General features: G+C 39.6%; 1 protein-coding gene across 5 annotated transcripts in view; it reads right to left on the bottom strand.

Moving 5' to 3' along the window:
- Nucleotides 1-3,643: 3,643 nt before the first annotated feature.
- The window catches only part of SPICE1 (spindle and centriole associated protein 1), a 31,038-nt gene continuing 22,603 nt past the window's right edge, over nucleotides 3,644-12,078 (bottom strand). For 4 of the 5 annotated variants that reach the window (XM_010718813.2, XM_019618436.1, XM_031555890.1 and 1 more), the window contains 6 exons: nucleotides 9,542-9,766; nucleotides 8,417-8,811; nucleotides 7,092-7,263; nucleotides 5,836-5,938; nucleotides 5,421-5,508; nucleotides 3,644-4,609 (listed from right to left, as the gene is read on the bottom strand). In XM_010718813.2, the coding sequence (XP_010717115.1) occupies nucleotides 4,556-4,609; nucleotides 5,421-5,508; nucleotides 5,836-5,938; nucleotides 7,092-7,263; nucleotides 8,417-8,811; nucleotides 9,542-9,766 (1,037 nt within the window). In that variant the 3' untranslated portion in view covers nucleotides 3,644-4,555. Of the gene's footprint in view, nucleotides 4,610-5,420; nucleotides 5,509-5,835; nucleotides 5,939-7,091; nucleotides 7,267-8,416; nucleotides 8,812-9,541; nucleotides 9,767-12,078 lie in introns of those variants that run through there. The other variant, XM_010718824.2, reaches the window with a different exon arrangement.

Here is a 12,078-nt window from a genome sequence, read left to right as displayed (position 1 = left end):
GGAAAAAAAAAAAAAAAAAAAAAAAAAAAAGCTCTGGACAGCTCACAGGTTCTTTAGATAACACTAAGTCAAATGCTAATCAAGCACCATATTTAGCTGTATCTGCATCTAACTGTCTCATTAAAAATTTAGGATTTTGCAGACTCAGAACAGCCCCACAGAATGAGCAGCCACACTTGAATTTGCCCAGCGTAGTACTGACTGCACCCATTCAGGATAACTGTTACATTAAGACAAACATTTCTCCATCCAGTAGATCTTTTTCTTAAACTTCATCTATCCATCTGCATCACTGGAGGCATAGCTTCACCTCTGCGGCAGGCTCAAAGTACAAGCCTGAACAGAGTTTTGCCAGTAGCCTACAGGGTTCAGTATGGGTTGTGCATGGACGAGGCTTAGAAAGACGGGAGGGTGCTGCTGCATTGAATTCCTAAGATAGCTCTGACAGTTATGTCAGCATTTTCATTCAAAGGCACGAAATAAGTTATGCCTGCAGAAATGTGTGGAGAAACCTCTGAAGAATAACTTTGATAGTCCTCAGTATGGTAACTTGTAGATATTAAAATATAATCATCGTATCTTATACTACAGCTACTCTGTGTCACAGCTGATCGGAATGTCCTAACACTACACTTCAGTTCACAGAAGGGGCATCTCCACAAGTGCGTGCGAGAAAGTTCTGTTATAACATAGAACTCCTTATGTCTTGCATTCTTAGAGAAACTAGTCACAGATAAAACATTCCAAACTTTGGAAAAGCAAGGCACTCAGATCCCCTAAAGTTTAATTTGCATCACAATTTAAATCCATTATGTAACAAAAATTTCAATCCTATTTTTTTTTTCCATACAGCTTCTTTTTTGAAGATGAATAAAGCAACTTCTCCTGTTAACAAATTAAGCTGAATAAGCATCTTTCAGCAGTAAAATATTATTCCAATGTTCTGGACCTATAGAGCTTGGCACTTTTATCTCCCTTTTGGAAACAGAGCAGCTCTAAAAGCATCTTTAGACTTCATTTTGTCACAGTAGCCTTCCCTTCTCTTCACTGTCATCACAAAAGTTCTTCAGCTTCAGTGAGACCTCAGTCCCACAGCTAAAAAGGACAAGACATCTCAGCAACAGTTTGTCACCCTGGACCTACAGGGCTACATCACTATTGTAAGGGCCAGTCTTCTTAATGTGCACCTACACAATGTGCAGCAGCAGTTACCATATTGCCTTCTTAATGGCATTGGCACTTCGCTGTAGCTAAAGATTTCAGAGGGAAATAGTCTCACTTGAGATTTTTCTGCTTAAAAAAGGCTTACAGACATTATACGTCCTCCTAAGGTGTAATGTAAAACAAAGATCAAAGTATCAGTCCTAAAACTTTCCAGTTTTCCTGTATAAACTGGATTAAGTAGGTAAAAGTATAAAAAGTGAGATTTCTTTCCACTTCTCTGCTCCTTGCCCTCAGCTATTTATCAGCTATTTAATATTCCAAAACAAAAGCTAACAAGGCAAAACATTGCTTTCATGTGCCTACAAAAAGACTGGTGACTGTGAAAGAGGAAACAGTTGAAAACTCAAGCAAATCTCTTAGGCTTCCCATTTCCAAAACTGAAATTATACCACGTTATGGAATGAAGCTTTTTGTTTAGAATTTTGTAAGTCAAAATATTCATAGGAAACTTTCCCATGCTTTTCCCTTGGAACATTTTTAGAGGGAAACCTATCCCTATTTTGCACATTTATTAAAAGAGGAGGACAGGGGAAAAGCAAAAGGTACAGTGTTTCTCTGTACCTGCCTTTTACATTTGTGCTTAATGTTGCCATCCTTCTGATGACATTTAAAACAAAAAGGAGGAACATGAAAAGCCTGGAAAAAAGGAAGTGAGGCAGTAAGATGTTTAGCGTGCAAAATCTTATTCATTGGCAATAACAACACACTGGGACTGGATGATACCAGCCTATTGTTTAACACAACTGAAAAACAAATAAAATGGAGCCCCAATCTTCTTCCTTCACCACATATGAAGTCAGATGTGTTACTAGCAGTTACAGCTGCTGTGTGTTGTGAAGTCCAGAACAAGCAAAAGACAACCAACAAATAGTAACACAAACAGTCTGTCAGCAACAAGTCCTCAGCTTTATGCCGTCACATGGACTTCCATCTAATATACAATGTATATAAGTCCATGGGGCTGGGTGATATTCATGCTAGGATTCTGAGAGAGATGGCTGATGCGGTTGCCAAGCCACCCTCCATCATATTTGAAAAATCATGGCTGTCCCGTGAAGTCCCCAGTGACCGGAAAAAGGGAAACATTACTCCCATTTTTAAGAAAGGAAGAAAGAAAGACCCAGGGAATTACAGGCTGCTGAGTCTTACCTCTGTGCCTGGGAAGATCATGGAGCATCCTGGGCAACCCCCCTCCTTCCCTACCTACCTTACTTCCCCAGGTGCCCCTCCATAATAGGTTTGAGGCCCTGGATAACGAGGGAGAGGTAGGTGAGGATGTGGTGGAAGGCCCACCTATGAGGTCAGATAGGAAGAGGCAATTGACACGATGTCTCAAGACTGCCTCCAAGAAGAAAGCAAGAAGGGTAATTGTAGTAGGCGATTCCTTGCTGAGAGGAACAGAGTGCCCAGTATGAAGAGTTTACCCTCACCATACGGAAGTCTGCAGTCTACCTGGTGCCCAGATCAGGGATATCACCAGGGGGCTCCCCAGCATTCGACAGACTGCTACCCACTACTGATCTTCCAGACGAGTGGGTAGGAAGATGCATCCTGTGGTCTGAGGGGAATGTAGAAAGACTTCAAGGCCTTGAGTTGATCGGTGAAAGAGTCTGAGGCGCAAGTTATTTTCTCTTCTTTTCTTCCATTTTTGGGTGAGTTCTGTCCAGAGGCAGATGAGGAATGAGTTGAGTTTGTGAGAATGGGTGAGAATTAAGGGGCAGGCTGGCATAGGTGATACTCTTGTGGGTGTCTATTACAGGCCACCAGATCAGGACAAGGAAGTTGACAAGGCCTTCTACAGGCAGCTGATAGTGGTCTCACAATTACAGGCCCTGGTAATTGTGGGGGATTTTTAACTGCCCCGATATCTGCTGGAAGGCATACTCAACCAGCCATCCACAGACCAGGATGTTCCTCTACTGCATTGGTGATAACTTCCTGATGCAAATGGTGGATCAACCAACTAGGAGAGGAGTGCTGCTGGATCCCGTTCTCACTAATAAGGAGGGTCTGGTTGAAGCAGTGAAGGTCAAGGGCAGCCTCGGTTGCAGCGACTATGAGGTGGTGGAGTTCAGGACCTCATGTGGCCAGAACAGAATACCAAGCAGAATCACAACCCCATATTGCAGTTATCATGGCAGCAGTCAGCAGTGCTGGTTGCAACCCTTGCTCCCCCTCAGAAGCCTCCTCTCAGCCCCAGCATATTGTTCAAGCTGTGAAAGCAAAGGTCCAGTACAGGGCTGGGTGTCCTGGAAATTGTTTCCTTCCTTCTCTTAAAACTGAACTGATTAAAAGAATGTGGACTGTCCCCTCTGTAAGCCACAATCCACCAATATCCTTGGAGGCATTACACCAATTAAAAAAAAAGTAATACTTTTAAAAAGATTAAAACAACTTTACTCATCAAATCCAGACTTGCTGACTTTTTCATTTTTTATCTAGATTGTCAAGGTTTTTGCCTGAGTTTACTACAATGTAAGGATTAAGCATACAAGCATTTTGTGATAATCCTAGATTTTATTGGTTAACATTAATTCTAAAATGACGGCCATTTAAAAAAGTCAAATAAAAACAACACACAAACAACATACATGTATGCACACACACACACCAGAATACCTTAATACAACTGTACTCATATCAGTTTTCTGTTGTATCAGAGATGATACTTCAGCATGTTACAAAAAGAAACTCTTAATTCAACTTCCACTAGTCAAGTTATGCTTGTTATAAAAAATACTTAATTTTTTTAAAAAAGCAATCCTCAAGTTCAGAAGCAATCCTTGATATGTTAACTGCAACAGAAAACACCATTTTGGGGGGCAACTATAAAGCACAGAAGGAGCAAGTAATTTCCAAAGCAAATTCTTATCCAGCAGAACAGACTGGCTTCCTGATCCACACATTGCTTTTGAATATGTATGTGCAGTCCCTCATCTCAGTTTCCCATTTTTTTTCAATCCCTTATCTTGTAAAAATATATGCTCCAAAAATTTCAAGTTTCTCAAACATTTTCTTCATGTAATACAACCCACAGATACAATAATAGCTCATTGCTACACCAGCTCTAGTTTGCAAATTTATGGAAGGCTTATTCAGAGAAAAGGAGTTATGTTACAACAGTGTGTCTGTTCTGGAAACTCATCCCCAGGACTTTCTACAGTATTCTGTATGGCACAAATACATTAAGCACTATTGACCTTTTTAAATTCACAGGAAAGCACTTCAGAGTTAAAGTGTACATCTAGAGAGGGAGACTACAGTAATATAAATGTGATTTGTAATAAAGTTTTTAAAATAAATAAATAATAGTACTTGAGCACAGCTTCCTTTACATAATATGCATTGACAATGCAAACCAGCCTTCTTCTTTTTGCTTTTCTGCCTGCAAAAGAGGAAACAAGTTGAAATTTATACATCATAAACTTCCCACAGACTTGCCAGTCAGCACTGTTTCTCTGACAGGAAGCAATTTTCTGCCACAGACACCACAGGGATGGTCACACCACTACCTTTAGAGACCTTGCTTAAGTCACACTTACTACCTTCAGTATTCTGAAGCTCCTTTATGTTTACTTCTCTATTAGGATACAGAGTCTTAGACTCCTAATTTAAGTTACTTTGGACATCAGGAAAGCCGGTATTAATAATTCTGGTTGCTAATAACAGAGCTGTGAATGTTTTACCAGACTATACTACTATCTGGATTTCCATGTGAAAGCACCTCCCTGTAGTCTATTCTTCTTGCAAAACAGGAATTAGAAATTGATACTCATTATCTTCATCAGGTTGGATTTATTTAACTTTTAGACTTGTGCTGGCTAGGTAAGAGTTTGCTTGACTCTTAAGTGTAGCTCCATAATATAAAGATTATACAGATTATATAGATTATAAAGATTACTTGAAATTCTTTGGAGCCATCAGTCTGACTAACATGAATATATGCCACAGCAGAAAACATAGTTACAGGAATACTCACTTGTAAGTAACAGCTCTGTGGTAGCAAACCACTCATGTCACTAGCATTCAGGCCTCCCTTTATCAGTTATCCAGAATCCAGACTGCTATGAATCGATTACCATTAGCATCAGTACATTCAAAGTAGGACTGAGTTCCTCCCTCTTCTATATCTGTCTTACATTCTATCTACGTAGCACAGAAACCAAGCCCTCTGGCTGAAGATTTTTCAGTCTTACCTTTGGCCTCTGACTGACAGGATTTAATGTCACACTTTCTGATGTGGTACTTAGGGGTGAAGAAGGTTTGCTAGAACCTCCTACAGACCTGCAGATGTTAAAAATGAGATTAAAATATTAAAAAAAATGGAAGTGACTATTGGAATCACGTCTAGGATGCTGATTTAGGATCCCTCACCAATAGCCAACAACCCACAGGTAAGTCTTACATGACACTACAGGTATTTTAAATATAGACAACGAAAGTTGAAGATGATATCGGATGTTTGTGCTATTTCTAAAGAGTAGAGTCCATGACAGTGGACTAGTAAAGTCCACAAAGCCAAAAAATATACATGATTGTATTTCATTAAGAGTTCTCTGCGTATGTAATCAACTGAATACAGAAATAAAGCAGTAAAAGGTCAACATCTACCTTCTCATACTGGTCACACTGCCAGGGGAAACACTATCTTCTTTGGTGCTGTCCACAGAAGCTGCCACAGGAACAGACACTTCAATTGTCCTCCTTGCATTTTCTAGGCAAAAAAAATAAGAGCTTGATTTTGTTGAGAACATTTCAAAATTCCATGGAATACACAGAGCAAACATACAACATCAGGCTGAAGGTCCATTCAAACCCATATTCACTCTCTGAAAAAGACAGTGCATCAGTCAGCAGCTTTAAGACTTGAGATTTCTCTACTTCTTATCCTTTACATTCTGCTTTCCATGCTGATTTATATTACAACAGCCACAGAAGCATTAAAAGTGTTAAGATTCCACTGTGCATGCCATTACATATGCACCTACATGCATGTGCACACACATGATCTCCCCTCCTCCTTCTTCCTCTCCACCCTCAAGTCCTTCCCTGGAATACATCCTTTATACATCCTCTAGGTTTAGGAAGCTGGAAAGTGAACAGAGCACATGTGACACAGTTCTGCCTGTAAATGCAGTAACTCCACAAAAAAAAGATTAAGAAGCCTTAATCTACTGGAAGATATTTTTCTTCGTAGTTACATATGGCAGCTATCTAGGGATCTTGAATCAGCAAAAACATCCCCTTCACTAATTCATCTATTCACATGACTAGAAATATCAGTGATTTCTTTCTTTTAGCACAGGCAGTAACTTAGCAAAGTGAAACAGCACCCAAAGCCATTTCTGATGGAAACAGCACCCAAAAGACCAAAACGTTGTTGAGATACAGATAACCACTCTCATCATTTTTAGAAGCTTGATGTAAATACTTAGTATTTTCAAAAAAGATTGCCCATCAGAAAATACTGATGAAAATGCTGCAAGAAAAATTCAAATACTGAGAATGTTAGACACTGAGAACTGCCCTGCTGCCTGCTGGCAACAAAACACAGTTCTGCCCTTCAGTGACTGCACAGCAGAACTGTCCTGTAGACAAGGGCACAACAAACTGACCATGAAGCATAACATTTGCACTGAACTAGTTGCTAGGAAACTAACTTCAGGAGAAGTTCAGCTGACGTATCTTGCGTAACTCTCTGAAATCCATTACCTCTAAAATGAGGGGTGCTTGTAGCATGCAGACACTGATAGAAAGCACGCTGCTGACTGTGTCTGCTGACCCAATCAGTTAAGGAAGAGACCTCCCACAAAAGGGAAAAAATATTTTACTAGGTTTTTTTTTTCCTCCTGAAGCTGGGTACTTACCAGTACAATTTCGGGATGCGGGCAAAACTGGAGATATTCTCTGAGACACTGTATCAACAGCAGCTAATTTCTGCTGATCTATTAGCTGCAGCAGTTTATCACGTGCTTCTGTGCTCTGACGATTCAGCTCTGCTATTCTTTCCTCCAAGCTCTTCGGTCCCACAACATGAGTCTACTTAGATAATCGGATAATTACTTCTAATTAAAAACTTAAAATGACTAAACACAATGTTTTAAAACAGGTCTTCCTACAAATAGGAAAAAGAGCTCATCTGTATCATTCCAAATAACAAAACAAAGACAGAAAACTTACAATTCCCCAGCAATTAACTACAATTAAGAAAATATTTAACCAGAAAGCCATGCATTCAAGAGCAAATGTGGAAGGAAAGCAGATTTCTAGCAGAACTATCTTGCAACTCATCTTTAAATCATGTTTTCATCCGACTCCTTCCCCTCCAGTAATTATTTTCACAAAAACAACATTTTAAAAGCTTGCATCACCTTGTACATCTGAATTACTAAATGTTACACAACATAACACAATGTAGAAAGTGACCACATTCTCAGCCTACATTTAAAATGAGGAAATTTTAGATCTTTAGGATCTTTAACTGAACAGTAATTCAGATGGAAGATGCACAGACAGTAACAAGTACAGGGATTGGGTGTTTTTGTGCTGTTAACTCCACTCACTGGGGTGCCACTGAATAGCTGTTTAGTTGCAGATTAAATATTTCCTATGTGAACTGAAGCCTTGAAGTTCTTTCCCAAAAACGTTGGGATTTTCACTGCACAACAGGACAAGACAGATCCAAATAGATATATATACTAGTTTCATGTATTTACAAGATATTAAACAAAATAAATTTCAAGAACTTTTACATCACAGCAGCAGAAAGGACACATGGTGTGGAATCTGTGGGTTGATGCAGTGTTTGCACTGTTAATATTATCTGCTGTCATTTCATTGTTAATATTATCCAAGCTACAAGAGAATGCAGTAATCTCTCTCTTTGCAGCAGAACCTTATTTAAATACTTATAAACACACTCCGCACTTGGAGATTTTAAGCATTCATATGTAACATAGGCCCAATATTAGAAGTTACTGTTGACCTTAGGGAACAGTAAAATCAAAGTCTCCAAGTGAATGAACAAAAAGAACATTTGTTTTGCTACTCTTCTTAAAGAAGAAACAAGGAAGAAACACTTATAACACCAGTAAGCTAAGGGAAAGCAGATGCACACAAAAGGGAATCCAGCCTTCCTTTTTTTTTTTTTTTTTTTTTTTTTTTTTTTTTTTTTTTTTTTTTTAATTCTCACCTGCCCTTGTGAAGAGTCTGGACAAGAATTTGAATTTTGTATTGGGTCTGGATGAGGCAGACAGTCACTTATGTCTTCAGAGAAGCTTTTGAATTTGCTCAGCTGAGCTTTAATTAGTGAGTTCTGCCGTGTGAGCTCAGCTATCTGTCCCAGCAGATCACTGCTTTGAGAGAACTCTCCAACTGTGTCATTTTTAGTAGTGTCACCAGGGCAGGACAAACTGATTTTCTCTTGGGAATTCTGCAAGTCTTTGTCTGCAGGAGGAATTGGTTGCCTTTGAGACATGAGACAATTTTCCTCAGTCATGCTCCATGTTCTTAGCGGGGAAGGTGAGCTCCTCTCCTTGCATGGCTCTCTCTCAGTGTTTTCAGCAGGCTGAGAAATGGTTGTAAATACTACAGACAAGAAGTAAAGGAATAGTTCTGAATTAGCCCTCCATTTTCCAAAATCCAATTATCTTACTCAATAAACTACAAATCTGCATTTTCCTTCTGCTAGTTATTTGGGCTGGTAACAAAACTTTTGGAATAGTACAATACAATAATACAAGGCTTCTATAATAACAACAAACTATTTACCAACCCACTAAGCACTCTGGCCAACAAAAATAGTTGGATATTTTTGTGGTCATCATTAGCAAACTCTGAACACACCACACACATGACCAGCATGCAACCTATGGACATCCTGCTTTGTCTGCAGCACAGGTTGATTTCTAGTACTCCATGGTTCCATAGGTGACAGAGAAAGTATTACTCCATCAGCAGATGGAGATCAGAAACAATGTGCTGTAAATCACAGACAAAGAGCTACAGCAAATCATACAGAACTGACGCTCAAAATCAGTACAAGATAAAAATGTCAGTCTGCACTGCCACTGATAAGACTATAAGACTATAAATGGAGAACTGAAGGAGACAAAGTCTAAAGGAAATCTAGCAGGTGCAGAAAGAAAAGAAAAGCCCGTCTGGGTGCAGAAGCAAGATATTCCAGCTATAGGGCCAAGGTGTCTGGGCAGATTAAAATAAGAGAAAATAACTCCAAAGGTAATATGAGCCTCAGACATTGAAATAGTAACACACACTACACAGACTTCCAAGTCTACTTCAGCCAAAGAGATCTCACTGTTGTGCAGGGGAGACAATTCCGGACTGTTCTTCTGTCGGGGTGGTGACAACAGTACAGCTGGCTGGAAGTCCTGAGCTGGCAAGATTCTACCTGCTGCCGCATCACCTGGGGCACATAGCCTCTGAGGAGTGTTGACAGGGTGTTCTTCCTGTGGGAATTTCACCATAGTATTCCTTTTGCCTTCATCAGTCGTGGATTCAAAATAGCTCGGATCAGGTTTTTCTAAAGAAAGAGATGAAGCAGGAATAGAATGTAAAGAACAGTAGAATTAGTGTTAGTGCAAAACATGTGTAAAGAAAAACCATCAATGACAATTCTTACATTTAGGTATCTGGAAAGACAAGACTAGAGCCCATTCCAGACACAATCCCAGCTTTCTTCTGATCCCCAGGTAGAAAATTTTCACTGGGTTTAGGAAAGCGGGGAGAAAAAAAAACCAACAGTGCTATTGTACAAATTCTGCTTCCTATTTTCTTATGTAGGCCACAGAGTCAGAGATAGATGTTGGTGGTATGGCAGCAGAGGTTGAACCTTCTCACCAACACTGTTCTGTGTTATTGTCATGTAAGAGATAGCAGCAGAGAGGCAGCCTGACAAAATGGCCTGACATAGGAATGCAGACGAAGCAAAGGGGTGTCCTCAATTCCTCCATGCAGAAACAAAGGTACACACTGACATTCACTGACGCTTGCTGAACATTTATGGAGACCAAACAGTGGATATGAGCACAGTGAGGTAGTGGGTGACGTGTTTCAACTGTGGTCATCTCTACCAGTGCAGATTTTGACAAGCATGGCATACAGATTCCTGTTCATTGCTGGCAAAAATGCACAGCTAATGGTGGTGACTATGCTGAGAAGTAGTATTTTGTAGCTGAGAACTGGCTCTATCAAACAGCATTATCGTGCTCTTCATATCTGTAGTATTTCCACAGGAATGAGTAGGAGGCATTACTTTCAAAGCAATTTATGTACATAATAACCTCACCACTTCAGGATACTAGATAGAGATCTGTTTGTAGCCCATGCACGAGATGTAAAGACAAATGACTTGTGAGGCACAGGTATGTAAGTAAGCTGCATTTGGTAATAGTCTCAGGAGAGCAAATCTACACTATCCCTGCTCCTGGCAGGAACAGCAGAGTGGAAAAAAAAATTCAAAACTTTTTTGAACTCTCTGGTGCTCTTATTATAACTTAATTCAAATCAAAACATCTCTCCAGTAAAGAGATGAGCTATTCCTCAGTACTCAACTAAAACTAGTTTGTGTATCATCTACACTGAACATACCAGGAAGGTATGAAATGCACAAACTCAAAGCTGTAGCTAGCTCTGAGACCACAGTAATTTTAATATACTTGCATGCACTGCTTCCTTAGTGCTATGTTTGAATCATCCCTTCATGATTTTGCTCAGGATATTTGTTCCCACTAGTAAAGTTACTGGAAATTCAGGGAGAATACACGTGATCCCAAAATACAAGAGACAAAAAGCACTCTGTAAAGCAAAGAGCCAAAAGAAGCTGTTTGCCTAAAATACTTTTTATAGTTCACATTACTGAGATGGAATCTAAGATCTTCCACTCGCTACATAATGACTCTGGCAGGTGATAAGAAAGATCTTCCTCCTCTGTTTTACCATGCAGAACTGCATTTTCAAAGCATCCTCCTCACAGGCTCCTTTTCATCACACTATTCCCCCTGATTCTTCCTTGAGCCATTCTTCCTCACTCCAGGGAAGTTCGTTGTTAGCTTTTTTTTACTGCAGAAACTATGCATAAGCTCTCTTCAATATTCTGCAACTAGACAGAAGCCTTAAGGGTAGAAGAGTGAAGAGTTCAGCCACTCAAAAGGAAGAAATACTGTTCAAATTCAGAAAGCTTCCCCCTCAGGAAGATTCCACTTTCTGAGAAGAGAGACCAGTAAGGAAGAATTTTTGCAAACCTGTTAAATATGAGTTAATGGTGGCTTTTAGAATTTTTTTGTTATTGTTGTTAATTATTAGAAAGCTGAGGGAAATCACACAAAGACATGATCTTGTGTGTGGCTTCTTCTTGAGAATACTACAGAAATAGTCAGAAAGAATGTTTTTGACTGTGATGTATACACCATATGAACAGCATTTAATTAAGGAATACAAAACGCTCCAAACAATCACGGGATTCGCAAGAAGGTACTGACCTTGAGAGCAAACATGATAGATTTAAATAAGTGATCAGAAAAGATGAATGGGAGAAAACACAGTAAAGGAATATCAGAAGTATAAATTTGGTTAGTTTGGCCACGGATGCCACTAGATTAACTTTGCCTGTATACACTCATTATATATCTCTCAAGTGGTCATTCACCTCTGATACAATTCACCAACATCAAGCAACAGCCTTCAGCTTGATTGCTTCACAAATGAAAGCAATTGCTGTTTCTGGTCAGCAGCGACCTCCAGCGTTTAATGGAAGAACCAATCTCTAACTATTAGTCTGCCTCAGCAACAGGAAGGTGGAATCCAGAATCCTGCTTCAGATGGATTTTTTTTTTT

The sequence above is a fragment of the Meleagris gallopavo genome, chromosome 1 (assembly GCF_000146605.3).
Source record: "Meleagris gallopavo isolate NT-WF06-2002-E0010 breed Aviagen turkey brand Nicholas breeding stock chromosome 1, Turkey_5.1, whole genome shotgun sequence".
NCBI classification, from domain to species: domain Eukaryota; kingdom Metazoa; phylum Chordata; class Aves; order Galliformes; family Phasianidae; genus Meleagris; species Meleagris gallopavo.
Note: the sequence above shows the minus strand (reverse complement) of the source record. Positions and strands in the feature narration are given on the sequence as shown.